General features: G+C 42.5%; 1 protein-coding gene across 2 annotated transcripts in view; it reads left to right on the top strand.

Annotated features, from left to right (window-relative positions):
* The window catches only part of EPSTI1 (epithelial stromal interaction 1), a 198,141-nt gene extending 182,848 nt beyond the window's left edge, over positions 1–15,293 (top strand). For both annotated transcript variants that reach the window (XM_040425422.1, XM_040425421.1), the window contains 2 exons: positions 3,652–3,730; positions 14,508–15,293. In XM_040425422.1, the coding sequence (XP_040281356.1) occupies positions 3,652–3,730; positions 14,508–14,513 (85 nt within the window). In that variant the 3' untranslated portion in view covers positions 14,514–15,293. The remainder of the gene's footprint in view (positions 1–3,651; positions 3,731–14,507) is intronic.
* The last annotated feature ends 5,297 nt before the right edge of the window (positions 15,294–20,590 follow it).

The raw sequence follows: 20,590 nt of genomic DNA, 5'->3' as shown, positions 1-20,590 counted from the left end.
AGGTTAATATAATAAACATAAGTCTGAAGAAGTACAGATAATTTGTTCCTGCATCCTCTTTCTAGTTCCAATATCATAAATTCTGAAACTCGCTGGGATAACCAGCAGCCCCCTATATATGTCTCTTTTGTGTACTGCTCATTTCTAGGGCATATTAAGTCAGCAGATCAGAAAAGTCATCAGTAGAGGTGTCATCATGCTGCAGTGGTGTTCTCTGCTTCAAAAACACACCCGCTTTGTGTTGGTTAGCTGGAGATTTGTAGGTCATTATGTTATTTTCTACATTACCTTTTCCTGGCTTTTGGATCTCAAAGTCTTGCTTTTTTTCCATTTCTGTAAACTGCTGTCTGGTCAAAAGAAGACCTTATCTCCATATCATCTTTTAAATTTTAAAGGGGTTCTGTCACCTCTCATAACACAAATTTGGATTTTAAACCAGGCATGCTCCACAGCTTACCTTGAATCGGCTGTGCTGTTCTATATTGTAATCCGTCCAGTAGTTTTGCAGAAAAACAACTTTTATAACTATGCAAATTAACCCTGAAGGTGCCCAGTAATGTTCCCCTTTGTGTGCCCAGTAACGCCCCTCTTACAGTGCCCAAAACGCCTTCCTCCAGAATCCCTAACCGCCCACAGCGTCTCATCCCTCTCCTCCCCCTCCCTGACGGCCGAGCGAAGTCTCGCGCAGACGCAGTACCCACTGAGGGTTGCGCCAGTGTGATTTGCTGGAGACTGAGGGAAGAGCGAGCATCGGACGTCACTGGGCTCGGCGCATGCCCAGTGACGACGATGAAGCTCCTACCCTCAGTCTCCAGCAAATCGCACTGGCGCAGCCTTCAGTGGGTACTGCGTCTGCGCGAGACTTCGCTCGGCCGTCAGGGAGGGGGAGGAGAGGGATGAGACGCTGTGGGCGGTTAGGGATTCTGGAGGAAGGCGTCTTGGGCACTGTAAGAGGGGCGTTACTGGGCACACAAAGGGGAACATAACGCCCCTCTGGGCACCTTCAGGGTTAATTTGTATAATTATAAAAGTCGTTTTTCTGCAAAACTACTGGACGGATTACAATATAGAACAGCACAGCCGATTCAAGGTAAGCTGTGGAGCATGACTGGTTTAAAATCCGAATTTGTGTTATGAGAGGTGACAGAATCCCTTTAATTAAAGTCAGCACCAAGACATGCAGAAATTTGTGTATTTTGGCCTTCGGAGAACATACCATAGTAAAGAAGATCATTGAGAAGCTGAAAGCTACTATTTGATAAAATATATATATACATTCAGGTCCATAAATATTGGGACATCGACACAATTCTAACATTTTTGGCTCTATACACCACCACAATAGATTTAAGATGAAACAGACAAGATGTGCTTTAACTGCAGACTGTCAGCTTTAATTTGAGGGTATTTACATCCAAATAAGGTGAACGGTGTAGGAATTACAACAGTTTGCATATGTGCCTCCCACTTGTTAAGGGACCAAAAGTAATGGGAAAATTGGCTTCTCTGCTGATCTATGGCCAGGTGTGTGTTATTCCCTCATTATCCCAATTACAATGAGCAGATAAAAGGTCCAGAATGCATTTCAAGTGTGCTATTTGCATTTGTAATCTGTTGCTGTCAACTCTTAAGATGAGATCCAAAGAGCTGTCACTATCAGTGAAGCAAGCCATCATTAGGCTGAAAAAACTAAACAAACCCATCAGAGAGATAGCAAAAACATTAGGCGTGGCCAAAACAACTGTTTGGATTATTCTTAAAAAGAAGGAACGCATCGGTGAGCTCAGCAACACCAAAAACCCGGAAGACAAGGGAAAACAACTGTGGTGAATGACCAAAGAATTCTTTCCCTGGTGAAGAAAACACCCTTCACAACAGTTGGCCAGATCAAGAACACTCTCCAGGAGGTATGTGTATGTGTGTCAAAGTAAACAATCAAGAGAAGACTTCACCAGAGCATGAATACAGAGTGTTCACCACAAGATGTAAACCATTGGTGAGCCTCAAAAACAGGAAGGCCAGATTAGAGTTTGCCAAACGACATCTAAAAAAGCCTTAACAGTTCTGGAAAAACATCCTATGGACAGATGAGACCAACATCAACTTGTACCAGAGTGATGGGAAGAGAAGAGTATGGAGAAGGAAAGGAAATGCTCATGATCCTAAGCATACCACCTCATCAGTGAAGCATGGTGGTGGTAGTGTTATGGCGTGGGCATGTATGGCTGCCAATGGAACTGGATCTCTTGTATTTATTGATGATGTGACTGCTGACAAAAGCAGCAGGATGAATTCTGAAGTGTTTCGGGCAATATTATCTGCTCATATTCAGCCAAATGCTTCAGAACTCATTGGACGGTGCTTCACAGTGCAGATGGCCAATGATCCAAAGCATACTGCAAAAGCAACCAAAGAGTTTTTTAAGGGAAAGAAGTGGAATGTTATGTAATGGCCAAGTCAATCACCTGACCTGAATCCGATTGAGCATGCATTTCACTTGCTGAAGACAAAACTGAAGGGAAAATGCCCCAAGAACAAGCAGGAACTGAAGACAGTTGCAGTAGAGGCCTGGCAGAGCATCACCAGGGATGAAATCCAGCGTCTGGTGATGTCTATGCGTTCCAGACTTCAAGCTGTAATTGACTGCAAAGGATTTGCAACCAAGTATTAAAAAGTGAAAGTTTGATTTATGATTATTATTCTGTCCCATTACTTTTGGTCCCTTAACAAGTGGGAGGCACATATGCAAACTGTTGTAATTCCTACACCGTTCACCTGATTTGGATGTAAATACCCTCAAATTAAAGCTGACAGTCTGCAGTTAAAGCACATCTTATTTGTTTCATTTCAAATCCATTGTGGTGGTGTATAGAGCCAAAAATGTTAGAATTGTGTCTATGTCCCAATATTTATGGACCTGACTGTATTTTTTTGGCTGTAGCTGTCAAAACCTTTTTTTTTAAGTTCACCTTACATATCATATCTAGCAAATTCTTCACTTGAACTCCTTCATCTTCAGTATCTGGATACTCGCCTCATGTCCACCTCCATTTTCCTTCAACTGCTACCTTTCAAGTAGTTGCTGTAACTTCTTTTCCTAAATGGTTCTGGTGGTGGGTAAGATGGGTCCTGGGATTAACCTATTCTCCTTTAGCTCACTATCACGTTTCAAGTCCATCTTGCCACTTAAATTGTTCTTATGATCCCTAGTGGGCTGAAGCTGGAGATGTGGCGAAGCAAGTTTCAATAATTTTCATGAAAATTACTGAAGTTTCCATCTCACATCTCTAGCTTTAGATACTGGATATTAAATGTCAATAGCAGATCGTAAAAACTGTAATGATTATGGATACATATACAATTATACTTGTAAGTATGCTGTATAAAACAAGAAAGATAGATAGATAGATAGATAGATAGATAGATAGATAGATAGATAGATAGATAGATAGATAGATAGATAGATAGATAGATAGATAGATAGATAGATAGATCTTTTCAGCTTCTTGGGCAGAAGTTATTCCTACTACCAAGTGCTTACTATGTCTTACATTTTGGTACTGTCACTGAAAGTCAGGTAAATGTCTATGTTTAGAATTGCAAAATTTTATTTAAAAATATCTAATGGCATTATGTTCTTATATTTTAAAGAGTGAACAATGCTTTCCTGGATAGACTTCAAAGGCAAAACACTAGCCAAAATGAATATTCTGGAGAGTCAAACACATGGGTAAGAGTCATATTAAGCTTCCAGTATTCTTTCTTCAATTGCATTATTTCATATAGTTTTATGTAGTAAATAAGAGCCCTTAGGGCATATAATTTATTACATCCAGCACATCTGAATAAATATGGATTTACAAAAAGGTTTAATACAATTTACATGATAAAGTTATTCATCAAATTGACTATGGCTGCTCTTTGATCATGCAGTTGGATATTACAACCAAGGCATATAAAATATGTGAAGTAATATAAGAAATATTTCCATTTATAATTATCCAGTTCTAGAAATTAATAAATATCAAGTAGTGCAGTCAACCTTAAAAAATAGACTGTGCTCGCTATTGTCTATTAGATCACATGTAATAAGCTAGTCTCATCCATGGCTCACAATTACTGGTGGATATGTACACCCATAAAGGATAGCTAGCACCCCACCTTCATCAAATCAACAAATGTAAAACAAGAAACCAATATACTGTGGTTTCACAGAGGTCCCCTTGTAGAATCTGATGGGGTGTTTTGATAAAAGACTACTGGATTTTTAAAGGGTATATTATACCGAGGGTATACTGTAAATGCAGTATATACAGGAAACTAAGGAAAAAGTGTACAAAGAAAGTCAAAAGGTGATGGGAGATTACAAGTGCCTAATTGGACTTCTTTGTGCATGCTTATGTATGCACTCATATAGCTCTATTGCCCACCTCTGGAAAACTTTCAAGATACTGTATTAGCCGATAAGCACAGTCAATTTATAGTTTGCAGACAGAGTTGTAGATTTTAACACCCTTCTGTAGTTTGTATCCTTCAAACCAGAGCTAACCTTAATCTAAAAGTCAAACAGACTTGCAGAACAGGTCACAGAAGTATCTGGATCTCCCCAGTTCTGGAAGCATCATCACATGTCTAAAATGTCCCCTTTGGAGGCAAGGCTATTCAGCTATCCTAGAGATTATTATATTGTCACCCAGGCATGATATCTCATGATTTCTAGGAATGAATATCAGTGTCCATTGCTTATTGAACAGCTAAGGGTTGCCTACAGCAGATACTTTGTGGGAGAGTTACTTAGGAATGTATGGCCCAATTCTTCTTTTGCTGTGGTCACAATACTGTACAGTTAAAAGATTATTCATATGTTATTAAGTCCCATGGTGTGAATACACCTTTCCACAACTCTCATCATCTACTTTCTTCTTCCCTATGGCAACTAGGTGAGTTTCATTTGTTCTACTACCCAGGGGACTCGGTACTTGGATCACAGTGTATCTGCTAATTATATCAAACTACTGTTGATGTCCTTAACCTTTGTTCACAACCTTTTCCGAATATATACAGATGGTATGAATTACCTAATGAAACCATTATCAGAGGATGGATTAAGGAAATTTCAGAATTTGTCTATGCATAATATGCATTACATTACTGTATTTTCATGTAGATGATATCTATATGACATTGATGTCCCTGCTATATGAATCTGTTTACACTTACTATATATATACTCTTTCCCATAATATGTGAGATATCATGTTAAGTATAGACGTAGCAGGTCGCCATAGGACCCTACTGTATTATCCTGATCTATCTCTACTTTAACATCTATAGACTCCAAACAATTTGGTTTCTTATTGATCTTCTTATTGATCTTCTAGTATATTGGCCCATCTAGTCTGCCCAATATACTAAATACTATGGATAGCCCCTGACCCTATCTTATATGAAGGATGGCCTTTTGCCTATCCCATGCATGCTTAAACTCCTCCACTGTATTTGCAGCTGCCACTTCTGCAGGAAGGCTATTCCATGCATCCACTACTCTCTCAGTAAAGTAATACTTCCTGATATTACTTTTAAACCTTTGCCCCTCTAATTTAAAACGATGTCCTCTTGTAGCAGTTTTTCTTCTTTTAAATATTCTTTCCTCTTTTACCTTGTTGATTCCCTTTATGTATTTATAAGTTTCTATCATATCCCCTCTGTCTCGTCTTTCTTCCAAGCTATACATGCTAAGGTCCTTTAATCTTTCCTGGTAAGTTTTATCCTGCAATCCATGTACCAGTTTAGTAGCTCTTCTCTGAACTCTCTCCAAAGTATCAATATCCTTCTGGAGATATGGTCTCCAGTACTGAGCACAATACTCCAAATGAGGTCTCACTAGTGCTCTGTAGAGCGGCATGAGCACCTCCCTCTTTCTACTGGTAATTCCTCTTGCTATACACCCAAGCATTCTGCTAGCATTTCCTGCTGCTCTGTGACATTGTCTGCCTACCTTTAAGTCTTCTGAAATAATGATCCCTAAATCCCTTTCCTCAGATACTGAGGTTAGGACTGTATCACTGATTTTATATTCTGCTCTTGGGTTTTTACGTCCCAGGTGCATTATCTTGCACTTATCAACATTTAATTTTAGTTGCCAGATTTTTGACCATTCCTCTAGTTTTCCTAAGTCCTTTTCCATTTGGTGTATTCCTCCAGGAACATCAACCCTGTTACAAATCTTTGTGTCATCAGCAAAAAGACACACCTTACCATTGAGGCCTTCTGCAATTTCGCTGATAAAGATATTAAACAATATGGGTCCCAGAACAGATCCCTGAGGTACCCCACTGGTAACAAGACCTTGGTCTGAATATACTTCATTGACTACAACCCTCTGTTGCCTGTCCCTCAGCCACTGCCTAATCCATTCAACAATATGGGAGTCCAAGCCCAATGACTGCACTTTATTGATAAGCCTTCTATGTGGGACAGTATCAAAAGCCTTACTAAAGTCTAGATAAGCGATGTCTACTGCACCTCCTCCATCTATTATTTTAGTCACCCAATCAAAAAAATCAATAAGATTAGTTTGACATGATCTCTCTGAAGTAAACCCATGCTGTTTTTCATCTTTCAATCCATGGGATTTTAGATGGTCCACAATCCTCTCCTTAAGTATGGTTTCCATTAATTTCCCCACTATTGATGTCAGGCCTACTGGCCTATAGTTGCCCGATTCTTCCCTACTACCTTTCTTGTGAATGGGCACAACATTTGCTAATTTCCAATCTTCTGGGACGAATCCTGTTGCCAGTGATTGGTTAAATAAATCTGTCAATGGTTTTGCTAGTTCACTGCTGAGCTCTTTTAATAGCTTTGGGTGTATCCCATCAGGCCCCTGTGACTTATTTGTATTAATTTTAGACAGTTGACTTAGAACCTCTTCCTCTGTAAAGACACATGCGTCAAAAGATTCATTAGTCTTCTTTCCCAACTGAGGTCCTTCAACTTCATTTTCCTTTGTAAAAACTGAACAGAAGTATTTATTGAGGCAGTCAGCTAGTTCTTTATCTTCTTCCATATACCTTCCTTCTTTAGTTTTTAAAGAAGGAGCACCCAAACCAGCACACGAGTGCTACATTCTTCTGAGAATAGAGTATTGTTAGGATATGCAATCACTTCATAATCATTGAAGACAGCATAACTGGAGTTCTACGGGCCCCAGGGCAAACTGTGGATCAGGAACCCCCTGCTGGGCCTGGTCGAGATTGCACCCTCTACAATAGCGATTGTTACATTCCTGGTCTCTGGTAATAATAATATCACCCCACTACCCCTAGTAATGTCCCTATAGCACCCACAGTAATGTCTCTATACTGCCCCCAGTAATGTTCTTCCACTTCCCCAGTAATGTCCTTCCACTTACCCCAGTAATGTCCTTCCATTGCCCATAGTAATCTCCCCCACTGCCCCCAGTAATGTCTCCCACTGCCCCCAGTAATGTCCCCCACTACCCCCAGTAATGTCCCCCCTGACTCCAGTAATGTCTTTCCACTGCCCCCAGTAATATTCAACTCCCTATAGAGCCCCTAGTAATTTTCCCCCAGTCTTCACTCACATGTAACAGGGCCCGGCACTGTCACTGTGCTTCATGCCAGGTCCCCATTTGAGCGCTTATCACAGCATAATCACATGCAGTCGGTCCTGCATTTATCAGGCCCCGACGCTGCACTACTAGTAGTATTCAAATATGACTCAGGTATGACTCAACCAATATTAATCAGGCTCCGCCCACTTGCTTAGTTTGTGAACACGGGGGCCCGGCATGAAGTACAGTGACAGTGCCAGCCCCCATTACATTTGAGTGCTTCGGGCCCCCTCCCCCACAGGGCCTGATTGTGGTCACATTTTCTGCGACCGCGATCATTATGCCCCTGATTTGGGATCCAACCTCTCAGAAGCCTGGCCACCTATTCTGAGAATAAAGGTGACTCAGTGCAACTTTAGCACTATCCCTCCTTCTAAGACTTCCCAGCACAGCAGGGCTGCTGGCTAAGTACATTGGGCCACACTGATGTTTCCTGCCCAGCCAAGTGACTGTGAGCACCTCTGGGCATATAGAACTCAAAGAAGCACTCTCACAATTTTTTTATTCTGTGACCTGTTAGAAAGGTGCATGATGAAAAGGTGAAGGTCATCTTCTTACCAGGGACTATATTTGTGAATCATAACCTCCTTTCTGATCCTTATTTGTGTCATGTGACCAACACTCTGCCTTCCCAATTGGCATAGGAGAGAAAGTCTGTTACTTCTCTATTCACTCCTATAAAATTGACATTGAGGTTCCCATAGGAATACATAAAGAAACTGGCTTCCTGTCCACACATAAGATGCTGTGTTATTTGGAGAGTCAGAATGTTGATCACATGAGGATCAGAAGAAAAGTTATAACTCACAAATACAATCACTGGTAAGAAAATAACTTTCACTACACTTTACATGATGTAGCTTTCTAACAGGTCAGAGAATATAAAAAATTGTGGGACTGTATCTTTAAAAGAGGAAAGTGCTATATTTTTGGATTGATCTGCTCATGCTTAAGATTGGAAGGGGTCCCAGATGTCAGACCCCCACCAGTCATAACATGGTGGCATATCCTAGCGATATGTCATCACTTAAGGACATTGGGACACCCCTTAAATAAAAACAAATATTTACACATTCCGATGTTCCAGTATATGAACTGACAAATATATTGGGGACTTATATATAGATAATAAAATAGGTTCCCAGAAATGCTGTGTTGAAAGGGTGATAATCATAAAATATGGATAACAAATAAAATTTTTAAAAGAACAGAAGTTATCTTCTTATAATAGGGGTATGGTTAATTTATACATAAGGACATAAAAGGGGTATTTAATTGCATTGTTTTTTCTGTCACTTTTAAGTCTGCCTTCTTTAACGTCACAAGACTGTGGTAATAGCCTTCATGTCCCCCAAAGTGTATTTTTAACACATGGAAAGTTTCTTTGCCAGCAAATTGACAAACTGTTCCAAAGCTAATTTCTATAAAACACAGTAGCATAGTTTATAAGGCGGAAAAATTTAATATTTGTCAGTATTAAACCTCATCTGCCACTTCTCTGCCCAAGCCTCGAATCTATCCAGATTCATCTTCGGACGTATACTGTCCTCTAATGTGTTAATTACTTTACACAGTTTAGTGTCATCTGCAAAAATGTATATTTTACTGTGCAAACCTTCTACAAGATCATTAATTAATATATTGAAGAGAATAGGGCCCAATACTGACTCCTGTGGTACCCCACTAGTGAGTGTGACCCAATCTGAGTGTGTACCGTTAATAACCACCCTCTGTTTTCTATCACTGAGCCAGTTACTTACCTACATACAGACATTTTTCCCCAGTCCAAGCATTCTCATTGTATATACTAACCTCTTATGTGGTACAGTGTCAAATACTTTGGAGAAGTCCAGATATACGACATCCATTAATTTGCCGCTGTCAAGTTTAGAACTTACCTCCTCATAGAAACTGATTAAATTAGTTTGACATGACCAATCCCTCATGTTGATATGACGTTATTTGCCTATTTTCATTGAGGTACTGCAAGAAAGCATATCTTAGAAAACTTTCAAACAGTTTACCCATGACAGATGTTAAACTCACTGGCCTATAGTTTCCGGGCTCTGTTTTTGGACCCTTTTTGAATATTGGCATCACATTTGCTATGTGCCAATCCTGTGGAACACTTCCTGTCATTATAGAGTCCTTAAATATCAGAAATAAGGGTCTGGCTATGCCATCACTTAATTCTCTTAGGATATGGGGGTGTATGCCATCTGGTCCTAGCTATTTGTCTATTTTAATCTTTTTAAGACGCCACTGTACATCTTCCTGGGTCAGACAGGGCACTATTAATGGGGGATTTACTTTTACATTCTGCATTTCATCTGACAATTTATTTGTTTGGTGAATACAGTGGAGAAAAAAATATTTAATAGCTTTGCTTTCTCCTCATTGCTCTCTGCAACTCCCCCCTCATGTTCACACACAAGGCCGCAGCCAGCACGCATCGCAGATTCAGAATGCATGGAACACCCACAGCCAGTACACAAAGAGCATGAAGCCAGCCTGCACTGCAACAGACACAGGCACCACAGAGATGCAGACACAGGAAGCCACAAACACAGGCCACAGTTCACATACTACACAGCAGCCAGCACGCATTCCGAAGCAACCAGCATACACAGGTGTTGGCCTGCCACCAGTACGCAAGGGAGCCTGCAGCCAGCCTGCACGGCAACAGTGATAGGAACTGCACAGAGATGCAGACACGGGAAGTACACACAAACATGGGCATAGTTCACACAAGACACCACAGCCAGCACACAGCCCCAAGCAACCAGCATACACAGGTTTCGGCCTGCAGCCAGTACGCAAGAGAGAATGCAGCCAGCCTACATGGCCAAAACTGTTACAGTGAACCGCACCATGACACAATTCCTCACTGTACCAGCAGATTAACATGGTTGCACACAGGGGTGGGATTCCAATTTTCAACAACAGGTTCCCAGGGCCGGTGCACAGATTTTTGCCAGCCTAGGCAAGAGAAGAATTGCCGCCCCCCCTTATCAGATGATCTGCCCATATCATGACATCACATATGTTCCACCCCTTTCTCAGCATTTAAATTAAAAGAACTGCTATGTTTCCCTTAGGGTTAATCAAGCTTCTTGTAGCTGTCTCCCTGACAGCCGCTAGAGGTGCTTCCATGATTCTCACTGTGAAAATTACAGTGGGAAGACGCGGAACATAGTTTTGAATGCGTGCGCATGCGCATTCGCAGCTGAGAGGAGGATCGGGGAGAAGAGTTCTAACCCCTTCAACCCAGTGGGAGGGGGACACGAGGGTGCCCCACTCCTAACAACTATATAGTGCCAGGAAAATGAGTTTGTTTTCCTGGCACTATAGTGCTCCTTTAACACCAGTACTACACAGTGTATTTTCTCTGCAGGAACAGGCTATAGACACCAGTACCACTACATTAAACTGTAGTGGTTCTGGGACTATAGTGTCCTTTTAATGTGAGGTAAATTAGTTTCCAATGTAGTATTAATAACTAAACAATTAAATAATAAACATATTGCATTGTCTACTTACCACCAGGACAATAAGATGATCTGGTCTCTGGCTGCAGTCTGGCTCTTGGTCTGGCTCTGGGGACTCCCTTGTCACTCTCTTCTCCTCCCTCCTCCCTTGTCACTCTCTTCCCCCCCTCCCTTGTCACTCTCTTCTCCCCCCCTCCCTCCCTTGTCACTCTCTTCTCCCCCCCTTGTCACACTCTTCTCCCCCCCTCCCTCCCTTGTCACTCTCTTCTCACCCTCTCCCTTGTCACTCTCTTCTCCCCCCCTTGTCACTCTCTTCTTCTCCCCCCTCCCTCCCTTGTTACTCTCTTCTCCCCCTCCTTGTCACTCTCTTCTCCCCCCTCCCTCCCTTGTCACTCTCTTCTCCCCCTTCCCTCCCTTGTTATTCTCTTCTCCCCCCTCCCTCCCTTGTCACTCTCTTCTCCCCCCTCCCTCCCTTTTCACTCTCTTCTCCGCCCTCCCTCGTCACTCTCTTCTCCCCCCCTCCTCGTCACTCTCTTCTCCCTCCCTTGTCACTCTCTCCCCCCCTCCCTTGTCACTCTCTTCCCCCCCTCCCTTCCTTGTCACTTTCTCCCCCCCCCCTCCCTCCCTTGTCACTCTCTTTCCCCCCCCCCTCCCTCCCTTGTCACTCTCTTCCCCCCCTCTTTCCCTTGTCCCCCCTCCCTCCTTTGTCACTCTCTCTCCCCCCCTCCCTCCCTTGTCACTCACTTCTCCCCCCTCCCTTGTCACTCTCTTCTCCCCCTCCTTCCCTTGTCACTCTTATCCCTCCTCCCTTGTCACTCTCATTCCCCCCCTCCCTTGTCACTCTCATTCCTCCCCTCCCTTGTCACTCTCATTCCTCCCCTGTCACTCTCATTCCCCCCTCCCTTGTCACTCTCATTTCCCCCCTCCCTTGTCACTCTCATTTCCCCCCACTCCCTTGTCACTCTCATTTCATCCCCCCTTCCTTGTCACTCTCATTCCCCCCGACTCCATTGTCACTCTCATTCCCCCCCTCCCTTGTCACTCTCATTCCCCCCCTCCCTTGTCACTCTCATTCCCCCCTCTCTTGTCACTCTCATTCCCCCCCTCCCTTGTCACTCTCATTTCCCCCCACTCCCTTGTCACTCTCATTCCCCCCCGACTCCATTGTCACTCTCATTCCCCCTCTTGTCACTCTCATTCCCCCCTCCCTTGTCACTCTCATTCCCCCCCTCTCTTGTCACTCCCATTCCCCCCCTCCCTTGTCACTCTCATTTCCCCCCCACTCCCTTGTCACTCTCATTTCCCCCCCCTCCCTTGTCACTCTCATTCCCCCCCACTCCCTTGTCACTCTAATTTCCACCCCCCCCCTCCCTTGTCACTCTCATCCCCCCCCACCTCTAGTGTAGCATGGCCGAGCTCTGTTCGGTCAGCAGTACAGGAGCATTTTTTTCCTGTACCCGGCCGGCTGAAAGGAAGTGCCCACTAAGTGAGCACTTCCTGTTAGTCTGGCCAGGTACAGGAAACAAAAGCTCCTGTACCGCGGACCGAACAGAGCTCGGCCACGCTACATTAGAGGCGCTTACCTCCTGTCAGTCCCTCTCTCTTTAGGCTGCGCCCGGGCGGTGCACAATCATAGACGTGCCAGCCCGGGCAGTGCGGAAGCCGCCCGGTGCCGGGGAGGGCCCGCCGCCGCACTTTAAAAAAAATCTTGCGGCAGTACCAGCCCGGCCGCCACTTAACCAATGCTTTTTTTTAAACTGCACGGGGCCGGCGCCCCCTGGTAAATTGCGCCCTAGGCGGCTGCCTAGGTCGCCTTACAGGTGGCGCCGGCCCTGCAGGTTCCCTACTCAACGGTGGACACGTGGCATCACGACACATATATACATACACCATATATATGCAACACACATACACATAAATACACCATATACATGGTACACTACACACACATACTGCCCAACTTTTTAAAAGCCTAAGTTTTTTACAGTGTTGGCCCACACCTCTAACTCCACCAAATGTCTATTTGCTCTAATTTTAACAACCGGATCTGGAGAACTGAAGGGAACTGGCTAAATCCCATGCCTGGTTGCACATCTTCAAGTATATGCACGTGTGCAAAAGATGATATGCCTACAAAAACGAATCAGTGATTTTGAGCGGGCCTCTAAAATCCTTTTAGCGTCGTATGCAAATTCATTGATGTAGATTCATAGGCATATCATCTGCGCATGGAAAAATACACGCAGTAACGGCGCATGTGTAAGATTATCAAGGCAGCGCAAGATGGGGAAGCTGTCAGGAATCGATTCGTATGTATCGATTTGTTCATCGTTAATTACAAATTAAACATCCCTTAAGGAAGCGATATGCAAAATGCGCGTCAGGACTAGGAGTATACTGGTCGGTATATTCTCTCGACCTTTTATCCCTGTTACATTTATTATGTGTCTGATGCACCCTGCACTTTACCTGTATGGGCAGTAGAGCTGTTTGCTCACTGGTTGAGGCTAGTAGTATTTGTATCAGCATTCTGAGGGGCCCTATATAGTTTGATTGTTATTTACGTATACCACCTGTATTATTCCTATTTATTAATACATGATTGCTGCTGCTACTGATATTTTAAAGGGATTCTGTCACCAGGTTTGGGGCTATAGAGATACGGACATGCACGGCTAGATCAGCCACGCCTGCCTGTGAAGGAGCCCAGCACCGCCTATGTCTCCTCCTTTCATCAACGATAGATAGCCATAATCTCGCGATGCGCGAGCTCGCGCATGCGCAGTTCTTTCCCTGAGGCTGATGCCAGCACAGGGAAGGAACACTATACCGGCACTGCGCATGCGCGAGCTCGCGCATCGCGAGATTACGGCTATCTATCGTTGATGAAAGGAGGAGACATAGGCGGTGCTGGGCTCCTTCACAGGCGGGCGTGGCTGGGCACGGCTGGGCACAAGTAAGGTTAGTACATCCCCTTGGACACATTCAACACTCATTTACATATCTATAAAATCCTTTTTTAAAGAAATTAAAACCACACAGCCCTATAGGACACATATATTGCAGACATGCTAGCGGCGATCTAGCCGTGCATGTCCGCAGCTCTATAGCCCCAAACCTGGTGACAGAATCCCTTTAAGTTTATGTATTTCATACTGATAAAGGATATCATTTGTTATATAATTGTACTGTGTATACGTTTATGCATTGGTATGAGAAATTTTAACAACAAATCCATGAATACAATTCCTATCCCATAATCACGTTTTTGCTGACACTACATAAAATGTACAGATATGTCCAGTTTTCATGCTCACTGTATATGATTTAGGTGCAACATAAGGCAAAGTTATTAATTACAGAAATATTTCCTTCTCTTCAAGGCTTAGAGTTCACTCAAGAAGTGATGTCCACCTACAGCCATGCAAAGTTGATTTCTATAAGAAATTCTAAAAGGATTCACAGAAAAGAAAACGATCAGTACTTTCAGCTTTCAGCTTACTATAATTAGGAACGATGGGTTGTGTGAGCAATTGTGTCAGTCATCTTGTACTGTATATTCATGTTTAAATCACTCATGAGAGTAACTATAGCCAGATAAGCCATAGCACTTGCTATGGGGCCCAGAGGATGGGGGGCTCTACCAGGTCCAAGAACAGTGTACCCTTTTGTGGTTAGTAACAATACAGTGCATTTTGCTATAATGTGGTTTTTATGATACATGGTGCTATTACTGTAGGCTACTTACAGTATGCTTATTTAAATTTTCTTATACTATGTGGTGGAGATCCTATCCTATTTTGCTCTGGGGCTCTATGAATTTTAGTTACGCCCCTGAAATCACTCTCAGTAGTATCTAGTCATTGGTCTGTAAAGTTTAATTTCTCCAAATGTTGTGAAGTGTACATGTATAGAAAAGAGCCATAATACCCCGGTACATAATGCTTATAATAAATCTGAGAAACTATACTAATAATATACACTACCACTTGCTTTAACATTAATAACAGGCAAACAGGTTTAATCTGTATTGTGCCTGTGCTGCTTCTTCACAGAACTGTTTAATGGTACTACCTAAAGGCTCATGCACACGGCCGTTGCGGGTCCACAATACACGGGTCACCGGCCGTGTGCACCCCGCATCACAGATGCGGAAGCATTCACTTGAATGGGTCAGCAAATCCAGAGATGCAGTGCAGAAGCACGGATCGGAACCCGACGGAAGCACTACGGAGCTTCCGTGGTGTTTCTGGACGTGCCTCCGCACCGCAAAAAAGTAGTGGTGCGGACCATCGGATGCGGAATGGGTCTGTGATCCGCATGCGGCTGCCCCACGGTCGGTGCCCGTGCATGAGCCCTAAAGGGGTTGTCCAGTTCAGAAACTAATTTGCACATATGCTATTAGGGAATTATGTTTGGAATTCTCATCTCTTGATCAGGGAAGTGTGGGGAAAGGTTACAAAGACCATGTCTTACTCAGGAGGACATGTCTTGTCCAGCATTACATAAACAACCTATTGTTTTAAACAGGACTAAATTAGATGCACTCACCTATGACAACACCCTTGGCAATTTGTAATAATAATAATAATGAAGAAAATGTGGAAGGCACTCAGTTATCTGGTATTGACATGGAAACCCAACATATAGTTAAAAAATAATATTTTATTCAACAAAAATTATTAATCTGCATATTCCGCAATTCTATTAAAATGTATTAAATTTTGGCTGAATACATATATTACTTCTCAATGTGAGCAGTATAATGTGGCACGAGAGATTGGCGGCAGTATGCAGTAATCACATTGTAAAAGTATGTTAAAAAAATAATAAATAGAGATAAAGATAAAGGAGAAAACAGGATAAAATAAGAATAGAATAAAAATATAATAAAAATATACCCCACTGTTATTCTGTGTATACAAAATAAAGTACTGTTTAAATTAATTGAGGATAGGAATCTCTTGGTGGATATACTGTAGATAGCAAGCAAGGACTGCAATTTTGAAATAGGCACGATCCATTTATAAGCTGACCCATTATATTGTGATTTGCCTATAAGAAAGGGACATTTGAATTCCTATTTACATTTAAACAAATTCACTTATGTGGAGATTTTTTAAGGAGGACTTATGACTTTGTATTATTCTGTGAACAAGAGGTACTATATTAACGAACCTATTGTTTTAATAGGTGCCATGTGGTCCTTCACTTCCCCTGTGGTGGTGCTGCATGGAAATTGAACATTTGCTGCCATTTTCCCCCAAGGTTATTGCTGATAGCTGGGGGTTTTAGGCCTCATGCACACGACCGTTGTTTTGGTCTGCATCCGAGCCGCCGTTTTTGCGGCTCGGATGCGGACCCATTCACTTCAATTGTGCCGCAAAAGATGCGGACAGCACTCTGTGTGCTGTCCGCATCCGTTGCACTGTTCCGTGAAAAAAAATATAGCATGTCCTATTCTTGTCCGTTTTGCGGACAAGAATAGGCATTTCTACAATGGGCAAATTGCAGAAGGCACACGGGCGGCTTCCGTTTTTTGCGGATCTGCAGTTTGTGGACCGCAAAAAACGGCACAGTCGTGTGCATGTAGCCTTAGCAGGGAGAAAATTTCTGATCAGCTAACTGTCAGAGGATCCTTATAACTGCAAATGATTAAGTCATGATTGTTCAAAGTAACCGTCCCCTTTAATTGTACTTTGCAATAAACTAATTTTTAAGCCAAGACTATTTTGCAAGTTTGTTTTTTAGACACTGTACATAATTATATAATGTTATAAGTCATGGCAGTCATGTATTGGATCTGACACAGGGTTATGGCTTCCAATGGAAATGTGAACAGAGTTTAATCCAATAAGTAAATTATTTATTATGGGAAGATGTTAAACATTTGAAACGTTTCTGACACTTCTGAAGTTTTGATCTGTATGAATCTGGCTCCTGAGCTCCCCACTAATTGCTGAAATGAAGGGGCGGTATCACTCAGCTGAGCGCTGTGCCCTTTATGCTGTGTTGGGGTCTGCTCAATTCTTCTTGGACATGCAAGCAGAGCAGTGTTCGCTCTCATATACTTTCTGTAGATCTGCCCACTGCATGTGACTCTGAGGAAAGCCAAATGAAGCCGATCACACGCAAAGGGGTACAGCTCTCAAACCCCATTAATCATTTGACACTCTCACCCCTTAATGTAGTGAGAGTGTGAAACGTGTTGAAGTCTGGGGTGGAGTTGCACACAGCCAGAAGGATATGTCGGTAGCATATCTGATACCTTAAATATGTGTTATTATGCCATCTAGTAATGCATAGTACGTTGCATATATACATATTTATATACCCATTTGGATCTGATTTGAGGGGAGAGCTAACCATGCATCTCCCTGCCACTCTCATCAGTGATTGAACATTGCAAAATGCATACACACATACATCCATATGTACGTGGTGGCCTTCAGTCACTAGTGAGAGGGACAGAGGGAGTGCACCCCTCATTATTATCAGAACCTTGTCTCATAGAAATGAACTGAGACACCTACTTCCTGTCCACACATAGGGCGCTGTGTCAGCTGAACAGAGTGTTGGTGACATGACAAAGCTGAGGATCAGAATGGAGTGGATAACTAACAAATACAGTCACTGAAAGGGTATTTCTTCTCAATGCACCTTGATTCCTTCCTTTGTCCCCGAAGACAGGCACCTGGAGAACTTATTTCTCAATGACACATGCAGTATGATGTCAGAAACAGTTCTGTTTATTCCTTACAATACAGGTCTATATATACATTCAAGCATACATACAAGAACAGCTGCAGCTCTCATTACAATAATGCTGACTAGAAGCAGTTCCTTATACAGACAGAAGGTCAATGTAAATATAGTCACCTTCTAATATGATGTCACCCAACCTCCTGTCCTTCATACAGATCATACAGCTAATTCTATTTAACCCTTCAGTCACCTGTAAGTAACCTACCTTTACCATGGTTAACATCATGCAACGGGCCAGTGGGAGTGCTTCTTTAATGGAAACCAAGGTGAAGCACATGTAAGATACAGTAGCAAAATGTAAGCAAAAACAAAATATTGGATAGCCCACCTGAGGAAAAACCTACAGTGATACAATCGAGCACACAAACAAAACACCAATCATTATTAGTGTTATACAGTAGCCAGTACTCACAATCAGCACAAAGTTCCAAAAAGTACACAAGAAAGTGGTCATCAAGGGATATAATTGCTCAGAAAAAGAAGAATCTGCTGGAATAATCAGAGCAAATATCAAAAGATATGAAAAGGTCTGACCCGTGCTCCAGTGCTCATCACTGATCTGTGACTACATGGCAGATAACAATGATGAAGACTGACACTGGATGTCCAATGCCCTGTAAGCAAAAAAGCAAAAAAAAAACACCACTTGGAGCAATGGGGGATTTAGCAAGGCCCTGTCACCTCTTCTGCCATGTCTGTTTTATCAATTACATACATCCCCCATGTTATAACAATTCTGGAGCATTTGTTCTTATCACTCTATGATCTACCTTTTGGTTACTATTCCTGCTAGAAGTTATGAATAAATTGCGAGCAATTGGCAATGACAGTCCGTCATGGATCTGCAAAAACACTTCCGTTACAATAATACACCCGCATGCATCCGTCATGAACGGATCCGGTTGTATTATGTTTTCTATAGCCATGATGGTTTTCTATTGTGCCAGATTGTGTCAGAGAAAACGTTTGGCTCCACTTGTGTCCGTTTTGCTCCGCTTCGTCAGGCGGACAGCAAAACGCTGCAAGCAGCGTTTTGGTGTCCGCCTCCAGAGCGGAATGGTCACTGAACGGAGGCAAACTGATGCATTCTGAGCGGATCTTTTCCATTCAGAATGCATTACGGCAAAACTGATCCGTGTTGGACCACTTGTGAGAGCCCTGAACGCATCTCACAAACGGAAAGCCAAAACGCCAGTGTGAAAGTAGCCTTACTAGTTTAGAGGGTGAAGGTGTCCCTGCACAGTCTGACATTATCCAATTAGTGCTGCCAGTGCCCTTGTGAGGGACACCCCCCAACTGGTAACACACTTCTGGACCTTCATTGCAAAACTGCTAGCGATTCATTCATAAATTCTTGCAGGAATAAAATAATGGCACGATATAGAGTCATAGGAATAGATCCTCCAGAATTGTTGTTACATGGAGAATGCAAAAACAGGCATAGGAGACGTTACAGAGGTATTTTATTATGCAAGCTGCTGTTATTCTATTCTATCCTATTTAAAAAAAATCAGTTTTTCATTTTTCATGATGGCTGAAGACAGCTAGAAAATCTAAGGTATTTGTAAAACTGAATGTAACAAAAAATACCTTTATTATTTGTTCATTGTGATCCCACTCATATATAAAGCCATAAAGTTTCTGTTTGACAGTGAGATATGTAGCTACAGATGTAGCTGAATGTTCTATAAAATGATTGTTCCAGAGACGTACAGATACTTTGGGTGAGAAGGTTACTGTTCAAATGTTATTACTTGACTTAACAAAGAAATAAATTTCATTTTATTGCTGTAATATTATTAAGAGTATATCTATCTGAACTTACCTTGAAAGTTTTGAAGGTTGTTTTTAACCCCTATGTATTGTGCCCCTTCTGTTTATTAAGTGTTGTTCTGGTGCTTTTATTATTTGTAAATAGAGATGTCGCGAACATAAAAATTTTCGTTCGCGAACAGCGAACGCGAACTTCCGCGAATGTGGGCGAACCGGGCGAACTGCCATAGACTTCAATAGACAGGCGAATTTTAAAACCCACAGGGACTCTTTCTGGCCACAATAGTGATGGAAAAGTTGTTTCAAGGGGACTAACACCTGGACTGTGGCATGCTGGAGGGGGATCTATGGCAAACCTCCCATGGAAAATTACGTAGTTGACGCAGAGTGTGGTAAGTTGAATTCGCAATGCGATTAATATAACCTGCATTAATCGCATTGAGAATTCAACTTAGATCTGAGTTCCTAATGGTTGTATTGCTAGAATTGACGAATATAACGAATATAGCACTATATTCTCAATCTTCGTTATATTCTAGCAATACAACCATTAGGAACCCAGCTCTAAGTTGAATTCGCAATGCGATTAATATAACCTGTATTAATCGCATTGCGATTACAACTTAGTCAAATTTGTGACACTGCAGCTTCAGAATGAATCTAAGATGGATGCTGTCTTTGCTTTTTGATAGGAGGTAGGAGGGTCTGGGAGGGAGGGTATGCTGATTGGCTGGAATGTGTCTGCTGACTGTGAGGTACAGGGTCAAAGTTTGCTCAATGATGATGTATAGGGGGCGGACCGAACATCGCATACGTTCGCCCGCCGCGGCGAACGTGAACAAGCTATGTTTGCCGGCGAATAGTTCGGGACATCACTATTTGTAAATCCATTATCTTTAAAGGAAGCTATTGTCTAAATGGTTTTATG

Source organism: Bufo bufo, chromosome 3 (genome assembly GCF_905171765.1).
Source record: "Bufo bufo chromosome 3, aBufBuf1.1, whole genome shotgun sequence".
NCBI lineage: Eukaryota > Metazoa > Chordata > Amphibia > Anura > Bufonidae > Bufo > Bufo bufo.
The sequence above is the reverse complement of the archived record's forward strand: the minus strand, read 5'-3'. Positions and strand labels throughout refer to the sequence as shown.